Source organism: Actinia tenebrosa, unplaced genomic scaffold, assembly GCF_029948245.1.
Source record: "Actinia tenebrosa isolate PJP-AT-01 unplaced genomic scaffold, QUT_ActTen_1.0 PGA_scaffold9__36_contigs__length_13948895, whole genome shotgun sequence".
Taxonomy (NCBI): domain Eukaryota; kingdom Metazoa; phylum Cnidaria; class Anthozoa; order Actiniaria; family Actiniidae; genus Actinia; species Actinia tenebrosa.
The window spans coordinates 3,466,738-3,486,366 of record NW_028292586.1 but is presented as its reverse complement, the minus strand read 5'-3'; the positions used below and the strand labels follow the sequence as shown (position 1 = coordinate 3,486,366).

The following is a 19,629-nucleotide window of genomic DNA, read 5'->3' as shown; positions in this document are numbered from 1 at the left end:
TACGCGTAATTTCCAGACTGACGTTCAATATGTAAATAGAATCCCGTCACGCTCTTTTCGAAGCAGATGTTCAATGAGCGAGTTTTCTTTGAAGCTCTTCTTTTGCTTCTTGGTAGATCTTTTTGCGAGATTCCTCGGAAAGATCTTTTACGACTGTTTTTTTGTTCCTTATATCCGTCTTTAGTTTCTCGTATTTGTCTTCTTCAGCCAGAATAAGCGAGAATTCTACGTCGTCTATCTTTCTGTCACGCAAAGCCTTTGAGACAAGGTCAGTGATCGTATTTACCTTAGCCCTTGACAGAGCTATTGTTGTGTCGTGTTTTGATATTTTGCTTGACAACTGTTTCATAATGCCCGTAGCAACAGCCGAAATGATACCACAGGCTGCCCCAACGCCGGCCAAAGGAACTCCAACAATTATTCCCGGTCCAGTAAGCGAAGTAGCAACGCCAGAGCCCGTTAACACAACAGAAATGGACCCTGAAGTTATCGCAATCTTATGTAGCGTAGTCCGGGCTCTGGCGTACTTTTTTCGGACTTTTTCGTAGTGTTGTGTCTGCCCTTCCAGGTAAGCCAGGATTAAATTTGCTTTATTGAGCCTGAAGTTTTCGGCATTCATTTCGTTAGGTTCCGTTATTGGTGCCGTAGTGTGATAATTGGGAACATCTGGGTACAACTGAGGTGCTGATGGTATAACATTCATTATATATACTAATGTACGACGCTTTTGGAAATGATATTGAGGAGCAGCCACATCATGACAACCGGGACTACTGGAATTGGAGAGCATTTAGGAAGATGTTTCCGCATGCAGACCCTAGTAAGTTCGAAAGAAGACCCGACGGTATTTATTACCAAGGCTCCAGAATGTACAGCAATGAGGATTTGAAACCAAAAATGACAAAGAAGGCACCCGAGCATAAAGAAAGGCTACCTAATTTTCCAAAGAATTTATTGATAACCAAGGAAGATTACCCATTTTATGATGCCGAAGGTGGTATAAACGACTTTGATAAGCTGGTAACACACCTAAAGATTCCAGTGGGTAAGCAAACCTTTGACGTAGTAATAAGGGATATCTTTAAGGATTTTAACCTTAAGCACACTTCAGGAAAAGAAGCCCACGAATGGTTAAGGGGACCTAACTTTAAGTACTGGCCGCAGCAGTTAAACTTTGCCGTCTGGGCGGCTACGAAGGGCTGCGGGGTTGCCGCGGATATGTTCAACATTGCCTTTCTAAGGTTCCACGTTGCCTTTACTATGCGGCGCATATTGAAGGAGCTGAGAGTGCCCCTGCCAGGGGAGAAGCCATTCAATCGAATGGATAACCCCTACGATTCCGCTGCCCTAGAAAGACTAATGAATGAGTTTAAGCCGCAGCAAAGAGACTTTCGTTATCGGGAGGGCGCCACGCATGGCTTGGGTATTATCTATGCTTGGCATGTTGACGGCGTGCGTCCGGCAGATATGTATCATCAAAAATACCCCGGGGTCCTAAAGTTTTATGACTTGGGTGGTCGCAAGAATGACGTTACGCTGATCGATAGGATTGAGACGATTTACCCCAGTCCTTGGGATCCATTCGTATTATTAAAAGGAAAAGGCCTAAGAAACCTAGCCAGGATCAACCGCAGCATTGAAGCATTCGTCTACTGCACCCTGGGAGCGCAGGTAAATACCCGCAGTCCCATTGTTGGATCTCAAGGTGCTTCGCGGGAAACGCAACAAGAATTCCTTGTCCTTTTTGAGTCCGCAATAATAGAAAATGACATATCCAAGTCAGTTCAAAGATATCAATTAGCGGTGCAGCAATCTAAAGTGCGGTTAGATTACGCCTTGAGTCCTGGTTGTTGGTTGATGCCAAGTAATTTAGTTATCAACGCCAATTCCGTCGTGGGTTATAACAACAAACTTCAACGAGCAACCAAAGACATGAAGTTTGGAGCGAATGACGTGAACTCTGATACTACCAAGGGCATTCCTCACTTCGTAGAGAAGCCAAAAAAGTCACACGAAACGAAGCTACCCGTAGTTAAGGTATCAAAGAAGGCCCTGCCTACGATACCCGAGGAATATGACCATAACTTATTAAAAGCCGGCTTAGCAGCTGCAAGCATTGGTCTGAGTTATTATATATGGCGATGACCAACCCCTACGTAGCTGGAGTAGATTGTGTCTATACAACTTACACAGGCGAGAAAAAATACACCCAAGCATCTTGGGTTGATGTCACGGGGATGTCCGTGGATTTGAACTACTCCGGAAAGAAGTTAATGATATGCAGCATTTCTTTGGGTACAGATAGTAATGCAAACGTAGGATTTCGTTTTTGCGACGACAATGGAGTATTACAACCCATGCGCGCAAAGACGAACAACAGAGAGCCTGCGCATTTCTCAGTAGAGCCGCCAACGACTAGCTCTGAGAATCTTTCCGTTTGGACTTTTCACCTAGTTGCCGACTGTCACGGGAAAGTGAAGCTGCAAATGCGCATAGATGATACGGGAAGCGTAATGGTTAATAGTATACATAACCAAAGGGATACTGTCTATAACCACATGACCATCAGCACTTTGACGGTAATGAGTCTCTAGAAGCAAATTATGTTTGCTGAAATATATGAATCCATACGTGAGGGAAACGCGCTATACCCACCGCTCAGATGAAGAGGGATATGATAACGGCGCTTGGCATGACGTTGGAATGTGGGTTGAAGTTGGGGGCACTGTATTGGTCATTTGCACTATTAGCATTAATGCAAATACGCATGCAAATGTGGGGTTTAGGCCCATCGATGAGAATAATAAGCCCCTGCTTCCTTATCGAACTTCAACGAACACCAGGAAAGTTACCCATTTTTCAATGGAGCCCTACACTGGGTCCACTGAAGACCTAACGCCAGTGACTTTTCATATGCTAGCCAATTGTAAATATGCTAAGTTGCAAGTTACTTCTGATGATGGCAAGTTTGGAATAAATCGCATAGGTCGCAGGCCCGCTAATGCAGCCTGGAGTCATAAGCCCATTTCTACCATGAGTGTGTTACCGTTGGTTCCAAATTACCAGGGCGGTGCTAATACTGTCTTTCATTATCCTCAAAGCAGGGCACCGCCCGATGAGAAGGATAGGATTAAGCCTTCACCTTCTTAAGGAGGACCACCCCAATAGCGACGACTAGTATCCAAATGTTATTCCCCACAAACTTTAACAGTTCTCCGCCGGCCCTAAGTGCCAGGCCAAGAACGCTACCAAGCAGCCCAGGAAGACCGGCTGCCATCTTTTTTCCCAAGTCCGTCAGCCCTTTACCTAATTTCTTTACGCCTGCGCCCGTAGCCTTAAGTGCGTTAAGGATGACTCCTACTACGCTTGAAATAGCAACCGCAAATGCCAGCGGAAGACCATACTTCAACAGAGCTCTCTTTACCTTCTCCTTGGTGGTAAGCCCCAACTCCTTTTCCAGGTTTTCCTTTTGCGCCCGTAATTCCGCAAGGCGTACCTCGAGGGTTTCTACTTCCTTTTGGGCTGCCTCCCTTTCCTCCTCGGGACGAGTCAGGTCCGCAACTACTTCCCGCTGCCTTTGTATTTGACCCTCCAAGTCTTCGATAGCCTGATCTCTTTGCCGGATTTGCTCTTCTTTGGTGTTGATTTCGGCAACCAACTGTCGCCGTTCCTCCAAAGAGCCGGCTATGGTGATATGCAAGTTTTTGGCTTCCTCCTTGCTCATATCCAGGTCTTGCAGGGCAAGTTTGAAGGCCTTTTGGGCTTGGTCCCTATCGCGCAGGGCATTGTCTCTTTGTTCTCTTATTTCTATCATTCTTTGGCTTTTATCGTTAATTTCTCTCTTTTGAGCATCAAGAAGCAGTTGGTTCTGTCTCATGTAATCTGCTTCCCTTTCCTCCAACGTTTCTTGCAGCTCCTCGACGCGTTTTCCTAACGCAGCCCTTTCGTTTAACGCCTCCAGCCGGTCTAATAGGCTCCTGGTAGCCTCTTGGAAGCCCCTTAACCTTGACACTGCGACCCTAACGTCGCCATTCTCATCAAAAAGGGGCTGTGGTTTCGTCCAGCGTTCCTTTTTTTGAAACTTCATGTCCCTAACGCTTATGAGGACTTTGTTTCCGCGTTCTGTGAGATTTACATCGTCGACCTCAAAGCGGGAATAACGCTGCGTTAGCTCTTGCGTTGCCCACTCTACGGTTTCCCGCGCGGTTGCTCCCTGCTCGTCTATGTTTCGAAGTTCCAAGTACTCAGGGACGGGGCTGCCGCGGTTTCTTGAATGCCACATGCGATTTAAGGCTGCCTTGAAGCTTCTCCACCTATCACCATACCTGCTTATCAAGGCCATGTCGTAGACATGAGGCGTGGTTTCCGCGCCCTTAATCCACGCGTCGTATTCTTCGTCGTTAATGTCGACTTGACCTTCTTCAGTGGTGGGATCAAAGTCCATTTCTTCTGCTGCCATTATATATGATAAGCTCAAAGTTAAACCCTAACATATTACCTAAGCAGGTTGGCGGACTAAAGGCAGAACGCACCTTTCACCGAGTCACCTTTACGCCCAGCAGCGCAAAACCAGGAGAAACCTTGTACGTAGGCGTACCCCGTCTAACGGATAACCTAGTCTTAGTTCCTGGCACCTTGGCTTTAAGGTTTGACCTAGCGGTGCAGCCCAGCACTGCGGATGAAAGGTGTTGCGTCGATAACGTGGGCCGCAACCTTGTCTCTAAGATGAGAATCAAGTTTGCTGGGGAATCCTTGCTGGACTTAAATAGGTACGATCTGTATACCACCTATAAGGACCTATGGTTAACAGCCTTCGACCGCGCGCAAAGGATAGAACAAGGAATTGGTAGTCTCATCCTGCGTAAGGTCCGCACGCCTGTTAAGACGCAGCCCACGGACTCCAGCGGAGAAACCGCAGTAGCAGATGCGAAGCGAATAAAGACGGCCTATGGTAGCAAGTATGTCATCCCGTTGGACTTCGAAGTGATTACGAACCATGGTGCGTATTACCCAAGGCAGCTAAGTGAGTTACAGTTCGAAGTAACCCTGGCCGATACAACCAACATCCTTGGAGATATGTCCACCGCAATTAGTGGAGCCGTTCACCCTTATTCTATCACCAACTTAGAGCTGCAGTATGAGACCGTGTACAGCGAAGAGCTGGCCCGTAGCGCTGGCATGGAATACAGCGCCGGAAAGGCATTCTTATACGACCACGTGGTGATGTATAAGACATTTAGCTTCCTGGATAAGACGGATGAGGTTATCAACCAAAGCATCAACCTCCCCCGAAGAAGTCTCACGGGGCTGATGTTGGTGTTTGCCAAACCCTACGAGGCTGGTAAGCGCGACTCCGAAGCGTTCTTTAACCCCAACATTACTAACGTCGGCGTGAATATTAACGGCGTTCCAAACAAGGTCTACTCCCAGGGGATAAAGCCCGCAGATATCTACAGGGAAGCCGCGCGCAAGTTTGGCAACCAAATTAGCCCTGAGGAATTCTTTAAGGATAAGTATGCGCTGTGGATCGACATGCGCACGACCAACGACGAAGACCTACATGGGCAGGGTCTACGTCTAGTAAATACGCAGGATGGCATAACATTGGAGATTAAGCGCACCAAGAACACCAGTGCGAGCGACGGTGATAAGATAAACGCGTACATCTTCGTCGTGTCTGACGCGCAACTGAGCGTGGAAATGAATCAATTGAAAAGCGTCGCCTATTGATAACTTTGTGCCTCAGTTACCCTAAAAAAAAAGTTAAAATATTTCTCAAATATACGATGCTTCGCGTATTCCAAAACAACGAAACAAAACTGCAATGCGTAGTGCAAGGCAAAACTTTGTACTTCAAAGCGAAGGAAGTGGCGTTGGCATTAGGTTACGAGCGTCCAAAGGATGCTATTAAGGCGCATGTTCGCGATAAATACAAGGTAAAGCTTAGCGAACTTAGAGTGGAGGTGAATCGCCTCCCCTCTCATTCACAGCCTAATTCCCTGTACGTGACTGAATCTGGCTTGTATCAACTAATATTTAGTTCTAAGATGCCATCCGCGGAGGCATTTCAAGATTGGGTCCTCGAAGAAGTTCTCCCTACTTTGCGTAAGACAGGTAAGTATGAAATCGAAAAGCGCTTTGACGGTCCAAACAAGTTGGTCTTTAAGATCGAAAATGAGTTCGACCTGCATAAGAAAGTGGTGGACTACATTCGCAGATTCTACCCTCAAATGCTCGTAACCCCTGGTCTAGGCGAATTACAGGACTCGGATGGAAAGCGCATAAAATGCTGGCAGAAGGGCTACCAAAAAGGTCAACCCGACCTGCTCATCTTGAATGCGCACACCCATTACCGTGGATTCTGTATAGAGCTAAAGACCCCAAAAGGCAACGGGGTACTTTCTGAGAGTCAACGACTACTCTTACAGAGGTACGAAGAAAATGGGTACAAGGTAATGATTAGCAGCGACTACGACGAGATCTGCCGCGCCATCGCGGAGTATGCTGAACGCCTACGAATTCCCTGCAGGTGGTGCTGTAAGGTCTTTAAAACCAGTGAGACTTTGGCAACACACTTAAAGATATTTCATAGAATATATGGACAAGGATAAATTTAATGAGTTAAAGTTCATACAAACGCACTGGAGGGATTTGGTGGTGGGGGAGATTTACGAGATAAAGAATTACGTGGTCTTTGAAGACATCGACCGCCTGCGTTTGGTCTTAAAGAATGAAAAAAGAACATACACCCTTTGGGCGCCTGATAGGATAAGGTACGCCATTGAAGGGCAGGACGTTACCCATGTTATGAGTCATGGTAAAGAGGATGGTAGGTGGGTATTTGACGTAGTTAAGTATGAGCCTGAGAGTCCTCTGCATTCGTAGGTTGCGCCTTTGGACATTTATGATTAAGAAATGCACTGCCACAATGAAGGCAGGTGTATTTTTTTGGCGTTATGATGCAGTCGTTGGATATCTCACAGGTAATACAGTCCATATATTGAAAGGGTTATTAGGAATCCTCCTCGGAACGCGGCTGCGTAGGCTAACATATAAAGGAGTCTTATTATTATTTATTCTTATTACCGGAAACTATTTTGAAAGGAGTCTTATTATTATTTATTCTTATTAATAATAATAAATAAGAATAAGGATCCTTTTCTAGCAGCTTTGGGAAATCCTAATAATAAATAAGAATGAGGACCCCCTTTTGGGAAGCCTAGCGCGCTTCCTTGATCCTTTGGTTATCAGCGCTCCACTCGTTAAATCGATCCACGTACTCTTTGAAGGTAATCGGACTATCAGCCTGCACGTACAAACACTGCCAAATATGTTGATCGCTCCTATTACAACCGCAACGGGGGCAGTCCGCCTCCCAATACTCCCTGTCTTCCCAGCGCACACCTTCAAAGCGGTCGAACATGGCAAAGCTCATGTCTATCTCCTTTTTTAATCGCGTCAATTTTGCCCTCGTTTCCTTGGGGCAACAGCGCGCTGCGATATCGCCGTGTATCTCGCAGGCTACGCCGTCCAATTCATACCGCGCAAGGCAGCGGAAACGATGCCACTCGTCGTCTTTGCCTTCGTCGCAGCGCTCGCAGATGTTCTTTAGACACACCCTGTTATCCACGTGGTACTTCAACATCTGCACGCTGCTGAATAGGCGATCACAATGTTCGCAGCGCCTTTCCCGCGACTTCCTACAGACCTTATTCTTAACGTGATACTCTAGCATTTGCTTAGAACTAAGCCTCTTGTTGCAGTGCACGCACTCCATATATAATAAGGATTTAATAAGCCCTAAATGGGATACCTCATGAAGTCCTTCACGGACTCTTTTGCCCACGTTGCCATCGTTACCAGCGCGCCAAACCGTTCTGCGCGCTTTAGACCGCACATTTCATCGTACAACTCCTGCACGCGTTCATTCAACCGGTCTATCTCCTCCCTTTGCATTTCGACCGTTCTTTGTAGGTCTGACTTTTCTTTGACGACGTTAACCATTGCTTTGACTGCTTCCACGGGCTCCATATATATCAGGGAACAAGTTCCCTTCGAGAGAAGGGATATAATGGAACCAGATCACATGCCTTGTAACGCTCTGATAGTAGGACCCACCGGCTGCGGAAAGACCCAATTCGTGGTAGAGCAGCTATTAGGACCCTTTAGATACCAATTTGACTACATAGTGCTACTTTGCCCCACCTACGTGAATAACCGCACCTGGACGGGTGTAGGCGCGAAAGATGACGACTTCTTTGTGGATATTTTGGACCCCAATGAGTTATCCAGCCATCTTAAGTTCTGGCACAAACAATTCCCCAAGAATACTCAGACACTCCTCATACTGTATGACATTGCCTGCGGGGACGATGTAAAAAGACGCACCTCCGAATTAGTGAAGCTCGCCTTTAGCGGCAGGCATGACAACATTAGCGTTTGGTTGCTCTCACAACAGCTTACCAGCGTCTCTAAGCCCTTCAGGGAAAACATAGGATCACTTGTCGTATTTTATACTCCAAGTAAGTCAGACCTGGAAACCATCTTAAGCGACTACGGCGGCGAAATATCCAAGGAACAGTTACACGAATACATGCGACATTTAAAGACGCACCAACATTCCAAGATGATCTTCTCTTTGAGGTTTCCGTATTTAGTAAAGATCTGCGATCTTTAACTCCTAATGTATATGGAGATTGAGCAGTTGATAGAAGTCCCCACGCAGCTAGACGAAAGTAACCTTAAGGAACAACTTAACATCCTTGTGTCTTCGGGGAAGTGCAAAGAAATGATAGGCAAGGAACTTACCCATTAGCAGGTCAATAAGTTGTCAGAAGAGGAAGTTAAGAAGTTCCATAAGAGGTATGAGGCTGCCCTTGCAAGTAAGACCACGGACGCCGTAGCAGACTCCGCTATCCGACTTGCAACTAAATTGCTTGGACTCGCACTGCCCATAGACGATGTGGAGCAACTGCGGAAGGACATAAGCGAGGACTATGTCATATCTCAAGAACTTAAGATAACCTGCGGGTGGTTGTCTTTGAAGTGCGGTAAGTTAATGGCAGTCGCCTCTGCGGCACTTCACGTAGCTCAGCATGTCGACTTGAAGGAACTTACGATGTCTTGGAAGGACTTCAAGAAGGACAGGGACGTTGAAAAGGTCTTACAGGCGGCACTTGCTGAGGTACCTAGTCAAGTGCCTGCAAGTGACTTATCAAGTCCTCCTTAAGTCATCCTCAGGAATTACCCAGGTCGCCTCAAGTACTTAGTTAAGTCGTCACAAGTACTTACTCAAGTCATTCTCAAGTCATCCTTAAGTTACTTGTCAAGTCCTTCAAGTCCTTAGATATAAATGAGTGAAGCTGAATCGAAGGCGGAGGAAACCCCTCAAGTAGAGGAGCAACGAATCACCAAGGCTAAATCTCCAGGCAGAGTCGCTGCCGGTAAGAAGCTCGCAGAAATGAACAGGAAGAACAAAGCCAAAAAAGAAGAAAAGGTGGAGGAAAGAGAAGAGGAATCCTTTATTAATCCAGGCTACGTCATTGGCGCGTTGGGAGTTGCTATAGCAGCAGGCAGCCTCTACTTACAATGGCGGGCTACTAAGCCAAAGGTAGAACCCGTACATGCAATGCAGGAGCCTAGAAGCAAAATACCCGTGATGGAGTAATAACCTTCTCGCTCTGTAATATAATGTCAACCGCGTTATTGAAAACTGTTGAAGAGGCAGCTATTATTACTTCCATCGTTGCGGGCATTGGTTGGGTAGGTAAGAAAGTGCTCAAAGAAGACTTTACTGAAGACCCAAGCAAGAGCTTCGCTAACTTTGCTAAGATGACCACTGCCGTGGGTGGGGCTATCATGGTAAAGGATTACCTACGGAAGGAAAAGTACCTGCCGACGACGTAAGCTTTGCTTGCGTCTAGTATAAATGGCTAGTTTAATCGCAGGTGGAGTCATTGCAGCTTTAGCATTCACTGGAGCTAATTATGGTGGTCAGTATTTGGATAGATTAGTCAGAGGCGACAAAAGCGGAGATTTGGCCGATGAGAGGAAGAGACACGACTTAGCGCTGGAGAAATATCAAAGGGACGTGGCGGCTTGGAATGAAAAAAGACAAGCTTACAGGGATTGGTTGGACAAGAACTACCAAGACAAAATGCAGGCGGATAAGAACTTCGAAAACACAGACTACGCCTTTAAGCTCTATGCGCAGGCGCACCCCGCGGCATCGACGGGGTTGAGAAAGCCTCAGTTCAGGAATTACTACCAGCCTTCTAAGAAACAAAAAGATAGCAAACTGGTCTTCGTAGGAGTCGCAGGGCTGGCGGGAGGCGTAGCTTTGGCGTATTTTGCGTGAAGCATGAGCGTCTAATATATAATGATCGTCTTTTTGGAAAGCGACAAGAATAACTTTACCACTTATTTGAATACCCCCATCAAAGCCCATAAGGTCCGGCTCATAAGTTGCTCTTTGTACAATTCTTGGTATAATTTAATTGGGGGCATAGTCACTGAGCATACAGGAGGATCTAACTATCAAGCCGTATTGCTACCCGATGGACATTACACACCAATCACCCTTGCTAAGGAATTAGCAAAACACGGTTATACTCTCACCACAGGATTGCCGCACGAAATGACCCTCAAACATAATATGCCAAACTATTCAGTAACTTTTGGAAAGTTTGACCCATTGGGATCTCTATTATGTGCCTCGGGCAAGACGATTACCGACACGGCCATACCTGTAAATTGGAAAGTTGCATCCTCTTACGAAGTCTATTGCGACTTGGTTCATAGTTACAACAATGGAGAAAAGTCTTCTCTTATGTCCAAGTTTCTACCCAAAGGTAATCCATTTGACCCAGTAGAATACGCACCCATTTCTTTGTGCTATGATTTGTCTAATTTGGTAGAAAGCATAAACATCACCATTAAGGTGGACGGAGAGACGGTGGATTTTAACGGGCGAAAGATCAATCTTGTCTTATCCTTTGCTTGAATCAAGCGAAGCGCGATTCTATTCATATAATGGGCCGCGTAGAGGACAAACTTAAAAGGATTTACTATGGACCCGAAGGCTATTGGAGAGGAGCGTCAGCTATCAAGAAACTCGCGACCGCGGCCAGGGTATCAGAAGAAACGGCTAAGAACTGGTTGAAAAAACAAACCCTCTGGCAGGTTTATCTTCCCGTGCCTAAGTACATTCCCAGGCCCAGCTTCACCGTAAATACCCCCAATGAAGTTCATCAGGCGGATTTGCTTTTCTTACCGCACGACAAGGTGAGAAAGAAGACCTATAGGTACGCTTTGACCGTAGTCGATATCGCAAGCAGATATAAGGACGCCGAACCCATAACCAGCAAGGATTCTGGGAAAGTCGCAGAAGCCCTAGGTAGGATTTATAAGCGCGTCTTGAAATGGCCCAAGCTGCTGCAAGTAGATGCGGGGGCAGAGTTCATGGGTGTGGTTACCAAGACCCTGAAAGACCACAGCACCAAGATTAGGAGAGCCGAAGCAGAGTACCACAGGGACCAGAGCATTGTCGAAAGATTTAATAAGACCCTGGCCGAGCGTCTCTTTGGATACCAGTATTGGAAAGAGCTGGAAGATCCCTCCAAACGCAACAGGGAATGGACTCAGAGACTCCCCCAGGTCGTCGCGGCTTTGAACAACGAGGCGGCCAGGGCTACGGGAATGAAACCCAAGGATGCCATAAAAAAGAAACACGTGGAACACAAGTCCTACGTCAGAAGTTCAAGGGCGGTCTTCCCCCAGGAAAAGAGATTAGGTGATGTCACGGTTCGATATCTCTATGAGCCGGGCGAATTAGAAGGAGGATCCAAAAGAGCTACGGACCCTAATTGGTCTTTGGAAACTTACCAGATCCGAAGTGCGATAGCAAAGAAGGGTCAGCCCATCTTGTATTATCTTTATGATGGTCCCACGCGTGGGTTTGTCAAAGAAGAACTGCTTATCGTGTGATTACCGAACGCGTGCGTATGGATACCATCGTCGCACATCCACCTCTTACCATCGAATGCGGATAACGACACCTTCTCCTGTGTTATGCTGTGTATCTGATGCTTAAACGACCGCAGGGAATTCATGTGATGCTTCTGAGACTTTTGACTATGAAGCACATCCACGTAAGACTGATGCGTAAGTTGCCTCTTAACTACGTATTTTTTTACGCCTTTTGCTTTCTTATCTGCGCCGTCCGTTTTGAGGACACTATACATCTTTGGTTTTAACCCAACATATTCCACGATGGGCTTGCCTGACATTTCATCCTTCATCTTTCCAATTACTTTCTTGTTCTTAGCAGAGTAGAGGGGATGGTCGCGCGGATAACCGCTGGTGTCGTATTCGTCGAGATCTTCGAGGTAGTCCGCGTAAATGTCGGGGTTTCTATTTCCATTATTAGAGAGTCGGTGTCTGTGTAAAGGAGGTGGCACTTATCACCGTACTTTGGCTTTAGTTTGTCGTAGTAAAACTCGTACATCAGCAACTTAGATAATTCCAGCACGGTAAAGCCCGTATATACCGGCTTATTTAGGAAAAGGTTAGCTTTCTTCATGTGTATTACGAAGAAGTTCAGCATATCCACGTAGCGTACAAACCCGGGCTGGGATACGCACCTTTCCGCTTCCTCGCGGGTGTTAGCAATACGTATGCTTACCCGCTTGCGGATGTTTTCCATGGTTTTCCCAAACACGCTATTGTTCATTAACTTAAAGAGATTCTTTTCGAAGTCATTCTTGGCGGCAGTACGTTTTTGGGTATTAAAGTTAATGTAGGGTTGCATCCATGGTTCCTGGCGGAATTTCAAAGCGCGATGCACCTTTGTCACGCGCATTCCGTGTCGCACGTAGAATTGCAGGTTGCGATAGTGAACTACGTACTTCTTTTTATTCATCAAGTTTAGAGTTAACTTCCTGTAGGGCTTGTAATTGGGACACAACTTCTTTTGGAGCGGGGATAACTGCTCGAATGGTATTTCAATTGCTTCCGGGGCAAGCGGGAAATCATCGTGAAGGGGGTGAAGTTCGGGTGGGTACTCCAGGTCAACTTCCAGAATGAACCCTTTTCGGCTGTCGGGCCTTATGCGCATGTAGTACTCTGGTTCACGCGGCGTTGCCCATTCAAAGTCCCGCACGGGCAAATGCTGGGACATCGCCCACCCGTAAAGGTTGTTAGCATCCAGATAAGATATGTAAGTCGTTGGCTTTTCGGGGTCGTACCCTTCCACCTGGGGATTGTTGGCGCGCGCGTAGCGGTGGCTGGGACCGCAAACGCCCCCGCGAATTCCGTCTTCCATGAATCTATACATTTCGTAGTCAGTTAGGAGATCTAGCTGGGCATCTGTTTTCTTCAGCAGGGCACTCCAAGATAGCCCGGGGGCTGTGTAGAAATTCGCTGGATCTAACCCGTAGTAAGACATAGACATCTTTCGGAAACTTTGAAATACATCTGCTAGTAGTACGACGTCTGAAAGCAAATACACGTCGTGGTAATCTCCCAGGTTTCTGCAGGCGCGCTTTTCCCACACCTCCTGCGCGTAGGCATACTCATCATCGGATATCCCCGCTTCATTTAGGGTGCTGTAGAAAGCCTCTTGGGGTGGTAATTGCTCCTCTTCGAAGCGCTCCCAAGAATCCATGTATTCATATGGATACACTTCTTTCCTTTCTGCATCGTACTCGTCGGAAATAGGTGAATCTTCGTTATATTTGGCTAAGTTGGCTAAGGAATCGGCCATGAATTGCTGGGAGTCTAGGAATTTCAGCTTGCCAATGGTTACGGACATATACCGTTCTTTGTTGTTAGGTATGCACTTTACGTCGTGGCCCTCTACTCCCTGGAGAAGTAGGTGGGAATCGTATCCGCGAAGGTTGTGAAAGAACACAGGAATCTCCATGTTTGGGTCTATTCGATATCTACACTTCCAGTGCGCTGCGCCTTTATATTCACCGGTAATTTCACAGCAATCCATTACTTTGTCTATGTAGAAGTCTTCCTCGAGTGGTTCGCCGCAGTGGAAGCAGTGCGTGGAGGGCTTGCCGGGCTTTTCCCCGTCTTTCGCATAGCGTCCGCATGTGAGGTGTGCTTCCCCTAAGTACTCTCCGCTTGCCTTCCAAGCCTTCTTTACCCGGCGACCAAATTTGAGCACTCCCAGGTTGCACACGTGACATTCCTGGGCTGCGTGGTAATCTCGCATGTTCTCTGGAGTTACCTTAGCTTTGCGTGGATACAGTCGGCGGCGGATTTCTTTCTCCTCTTCCTTCAGGGCTTCAAGGAACTTTCGTGCTGCGTCAGGGCCTCGGTAAATTACAGGTTCGTCGGCTTCTCCATCGCATCGAACTACTATGTATCCGTATGAGCAAATCTCATGCAATCCTTTCTTTTGCGTGTTACCGGCCTCCTCGTACTCTGGAGTAATTAAGGACTCAAAGTCCGCGTAAATCACATAAGGCACTTTGTTTTCCCGCTTGTGGTCGCTGTATCGTAAGTCCTTACTTTCTGGTAATTGAATTCTTTGGGCGGGTTCTTCAACCCCTCGGCAAATTTTGTCGTGCTTTTTTAAAGCTTTTACGTCCGTAAATGGTAATAAGCAGGCGTCACAATAATACCTCTTACGACAATTCTTGCTGTGTGATGCAAATAAGCGGCTTAGAGACTTTACCCATAAATAATGCCCTCCGTGGTAGAAGAGGTGTATGCGTTGCCCTTCGCAGTCTGAGATATACAGAGGCACAATGGTCTTCTCTCTGACACCATAGACGTTTATTGCGAGGTCATTTCGTTCTTCGAAATCGGGTATGGCACGTAATTCCATTGGGAAGACTACGTCTGACCAATCTAAGTCGTCACTTGGGTATTTCGACGTTCTGAATGCGTTTTCTTTGACTGGATATAGGGCAGACCTCAGAGCCCATTTGAAGCACTCGTTATCTTTGTTGCGTACGCTAATTATTGCTCTCTTACGTTCTATGAAAGTCGGCAATGGCACGTAGGATCCTCCGCGAATTGGCACGTAACGGGCAACCCCAACCGTCGCACCTTTGATTGCGGTTACGGTCCACCCGGAACCTTCTCGGGTGTACTTTGCTAGCGACTCTGAAAGTGGCCCAATTTGCTCTGCTATCTTTCGCTCCAAGTCTGTCGATTGTAGCATTACTAAGGTCTTGGTGCGCAACCAAACTGTGGTTTCGGTGTCACCTTTTATCAAGTCAACCTCCACCACAACGGAAACCTTAGTAGCTCCCAACTCTTCCATCCCTCTTTCTACTAATCCTCTTATTCGTCTTACGCTTGCATTCCAGTAATTATGCAAATCTGACGTGGAGCTGGCTGGGAGAGTGTGTGATGCGAAATTATATTGCGAGTCCATTGTCTATATATAAGGAAGAGCTTGCGGGTAATACCCGTGGACGCATTTTTGGACCCAGTAGCCCCACAAATATGGGGATCGGGTCTTCCCCGGGGGCGGTTTTGGGATTACTATCCAACTTTACTATTTAGTGATTACTGCGGTACTATTTACGGACACTTTACTCGGGTAACCCCCATAAGCCCCTCTAATTTAGTTACTAATGTAGGCCACTTGATGCGGGGATTCTTTCATCAGGACTAAATGGCGCGGGTGATCTTCGGGGTGGGGGATGAATTGAAACATACATCCCCTATACTACTCACCTAAGGCTTAAAGTGCTTATAAGCCTTTACACAATATTTTCAGAATTGATTCTTTTGACAAGACCATAGACTTCAATATGCCATTTTCACTTGGGAACTGATCATGGAAACCATATCAACTGATCTGCGATGGAGGGTAATCTATCATCAGATAATTTATTGCTCCACAATTCAAGAAACATGCAGGGCTCTTTTCGTTGGCGAGACATTCCTGTGTAAAATAAGAAAGCTATATAAACAGCAGCGAGATGTCAAAGCACTTGGAAGACGAGGAAGGTATCGACTGCTAACATGTGAGTATAAGCTTATTATACGTAAGGTTACGTTAGTTTACTTCAAAATTTTAGTCGGGAACACAGCCAATAAAATATTGTAAATTCTAAATTTCATTCCAGACAATGAAAATGGTATATTGAAGTCTATGGTCTTGTCAAAACCTGATTTATATCTTTCATGATCTATCATCAGATAATTTATTGCTCCACAATTCAAGAAACATGCAGGGCTCTTTTCGTTGGCGAGACATTCGTGTGTAAAATAAGAAAGCTATATAAACAGCAGCGAGATGTCAAAGCACTTGGAAGACGAGGAAGGTACCGACTGCTAACATGTGAGTATAAGCTTATTATACGTAAGGTTACGTTAGTTTACTTCAAAATTTTAGTCGGGAACACGGCCAATAAAATATTGTAAATTCTAAATTTCATTCCAGACAATGAAAATGGCATATTGAAGTCTATGGTCTTGTCAAAACCTGATTTATATCTTTCATGATCAGCTCCCGAGTTTGGTTTTCGTCATGACTGCCATTGAGAGATATGTAACCCGCCTGGTTAGCCTGGTTACCAAGCCGTCGAGTGATGTCGGTCGAGTGTCGAAGATCGACCGAAACTGGAAATCCCGAGAGTTCGCACTATTTTGAAATCTGGTGTAAAAGACAAAAGAAAAAGTTCAGCTTCAGTGATCTTTTGTTTTTTTAATATTATTCCTATCCCACTAATATAAATCACTAATATGTTCTATTTTCGTATGACGACGTTCTTGCAAGTAGGTGTAGTTGCCAATGCCAATGCCAATGCCAATGCCAATGCCAATGCCAATGCCAATGCAATGCCAATGCCAATGCCAATGCCAATACTAATGCCCAATGTATATGGTCAAACTCATATCGGTGTAACTTTACTTGAGCCGAACTTAATTGTTCGAAAATAAATGCATGTGAAAATCGACGTTTGACCCAATAGGCCCTATGCAGCTCAGTAATCACGTGCTGATTAATTCACTGAGAGCAAATGAATGAACATTTTGATTCTCATGGGTGAAATATACTGGTGAACAAACAACTTTTTTACCACAATTGTAAATTTTCTCGCGCGCTGATTGGTTAAAAAACGTCGTAAATAAGAGGCCATACCAACAAATGGCGTCATGCAAGATTTCGTGCAGTCTATTTCCTAGAGTTTTGTGAGTTTTGTAGTAAAAAACAAATTTACGATGGTTTAGTGTGGTATGTCCTCTTATTTACCACGACATGACGCCAAACGTTGGTCAAAATTAGTTATGGACCCACTCGGCTTACGCCTCGTGAGTCCATAACATTTTGACCAACTTTTGACGTCATATCGTGGTAAATAAGAGGACATACCACGCTAAACCATCGTAAATTTGTTAATTCTACAACCTGTTTCGAGAGATCATAATGAAACTGCATTTCGTAACACACTGGATACACATGTTTTCATTCAGTTATTTACAAGTAGCTAAAAAAAATCACCAATTTCAAACAAAAACAAAAATTTTGCTCACCAGTACAGACACGTGACCGTTAACTGCAAAGGGCCTATTAAGTTCGACAGGTATTTGGACCCATCTTCACGACTAAGTCAGTCGGGAAGAACGACTGTAGATTGACTTGGTGTCAAACGTGGAACCTCACATGAGCCGATCTGAATGCATAAATCATGTTGATAATTACTGTTTAATTATCCTTTTTCACCACGCAAGCGCCGTTAACAATTTTTTCAACATAGCTGCTGCAGCTCATGATTTGATTATGGAATCGCATTATGATGGTGTAACCGCTGACTGCGATTAGTTTGGTCTTATTTGTGTTGAAATCGACATAAATAAGTTCGACGTTTAATTATGAGTCGATCCTAAACACATTTAGGTTCGGCTCATGTAAAGTTCGACGTTTGGCCTTAGCCTTAGCCTCCACTTTGTGCAAATATTCATGTGTTCCAGTGAAGATCCGTGGAATTTCCAATTGTTTGTATTGGTAAAGTTGTGCATTCTTTACTTTATCGTTGGTGTTTGTGAAAGTTTAGACAATGATTCGAGGCTAACCCTGAGTTAATATCAAAAAGTTGCATTGTCAAAAAGAAATCCAAAACTTGTGTATAAGTTCCGGCCCGGTACGGCGCGTATGTAGCACAGTAAACTGCACGAATAATATTCTGCGTTTGGTTTGCACACGACGTCATAGCCACCATCTTAGATGAATTTAACAAAAGACTTTTCAATGCATCATTTTATTATATCAACCAACATCATATCGTTGCACCGTGGAACGTCGACGTGGTGTAGATGGAAGTACAATTGTTTGAGCATCTTCAATCATCTGAATGCACCGACTATTATTTATCATCAGGTCGTGATGCAGCATTGCTTCAAGGAACTCAGCAGGGATGTATGCAAGACGAACAGCTTGAAGAAGGACTGGAAGATCATTGGCGCGTGTTTCTGGGCTGCAACAAACCCATTTCATAACAGCATAGAAGACGTCTTCTTCTGAATGAACTCCAAGGTCGTCATCAGCAAGCAAATCAATTAACTCTTCTAAAGAAAACCCAAGATACTGGACGCTCTCTTGGACACTGAAAAAATTCCTCAAAACAAATCTCCTGGCATACTGATATAGATCAGCCAATGCAGAGGCAAAGCTGACGTCGTCTTGGCTTTCTCTTCCTGAACTTAGGTTTTTCTCCTTGTTCAGGAAATCTTGCGCAATAGTCATAAATGGCAAAGCATTGTTGGCTGTTAACGTAAATTTGAGCCAGTTGCAACACGCATTTCCAATGCTTGGTATACTGAACTTGGCTGCAAACCTTATTAGTGGCAGAACTGTTGCTTCATCGATCATCAACTTAGCTGTGTAAAGATACTGCAAAAAAGGGCCCATGGCCTGGAGTGTGTGGTCGTCGACATCAATAAAGTTATTGCCATCCCCAAAGACCAATTCAAAAAAGAACTCGTTGCAAGCTGCTGCAATAACAGCACCATGGCATGGAAACCTTGTCGACGATAAACAATCAGTAATTACAGCTGTACACAACACTTTTTTCTCATGGAAGTTGTGCAGACGGTCTAGAATGATCTCAGGAAGATCTTTGAATCCTACCTCTTCCTTGTCTTGGCCTTCTCCAAAAGGAGTTTCTCGATCTAATAATTCTTTGCATTCCTGCATTAGACGAACGATACCATAATGTTCTGCCAGCTCCTTCACCTCGTTGATATTGGACGGGGTAAGAGTTACGACTGATGTGTAAGCATAGTCCCACAGACACTGAATAGCTTCTGAGCTGAAATTTTCCTCCATGACAATTTTGGTTTTCTTAGAGGCTGCAGAGCCAAGACCTCGTTTCAGAAGGTTTTCCTCTAGGTTTTTACTCAAAGCAGCCAGGATCGGTCCATGGAAATAAAACTGCTCATTCTCTTTACTGGTGATGACCACATCCGTCAGACTTCCTTCGTCGTTGCCTTGCATGGCAATGAGGTTGCGAAGAAGAGTTTGAGCGTGTTGATTCTTGTCGAAGATGTAAACAAGCTTGCCATCTTGTACTTTTGCTTCGATAATTGACGAATTATTCATCGGCGCTCTTTCCATGACACTTCATCGATCAGTAAACCGATTCTGCACAATAAAGAAAA

The 19,629-nt window shown here is 45.3% G+C and overlaps 2 protein-coding genes across 3 annotated transcripts; one reads left to right on the top strand and one right to left on the bottom strand.

The window, feature by feature from the left end:
* The first annotated feature begins 698 nt into the window (after positions 1-698).
* LOC148904499 (uncharacterized) lies at positions 699-17,189 on the top strand. 2 transcript variants are annotated; one of them, XM_089024913.1, is made up of 4 exons: positions 699-1,045; positions 15,743-15,992; positions 16,168-16,309; positions 16,412-17,189. In XM_089024913.1, the coding sequence occupies exons 1-2, from the start codon at positions 715-717 to the stop codon at positions 15,766-15,768; spliced, it is 357 nt and encodes a 118-aa protein (XP_088881039.1). In that variant the 5' UTR covers positions 699-714; the 3' UTR covers positions 15,769-15,992; positions 16,168-16,309; positions 16,412-17,189. The 2 variants fall into 2 exon arrangements, with proteins under 2 accessions (XP_088881039.1, XP_088881040.1); XM_089024914.1 differs by lacking the exons at positions 16,168-16,309; positions 16,412-17,189 and adding an exon at positions 16,095-16,152.
* A 62-nt stretch (positions 17,190-17,251) lies between these two features.
* Positions 17,252-19,585, bottom strand: LOC116298270 (kelch-like protein 24). Its single transcript, XM_031706659.2, has one exon. The coding sequence runs from the start codon at positions 19,583-19,585 to the stop codon at positions 18,239-18,241; it is 1,347 nt and encodes a 448-aa protein (XP_031562519.2). The 3' UTR covers positions 17,252-18,238.
* Between the last annotated feature and the right edge of the window lie 44 nt (positions 19,586-19,629).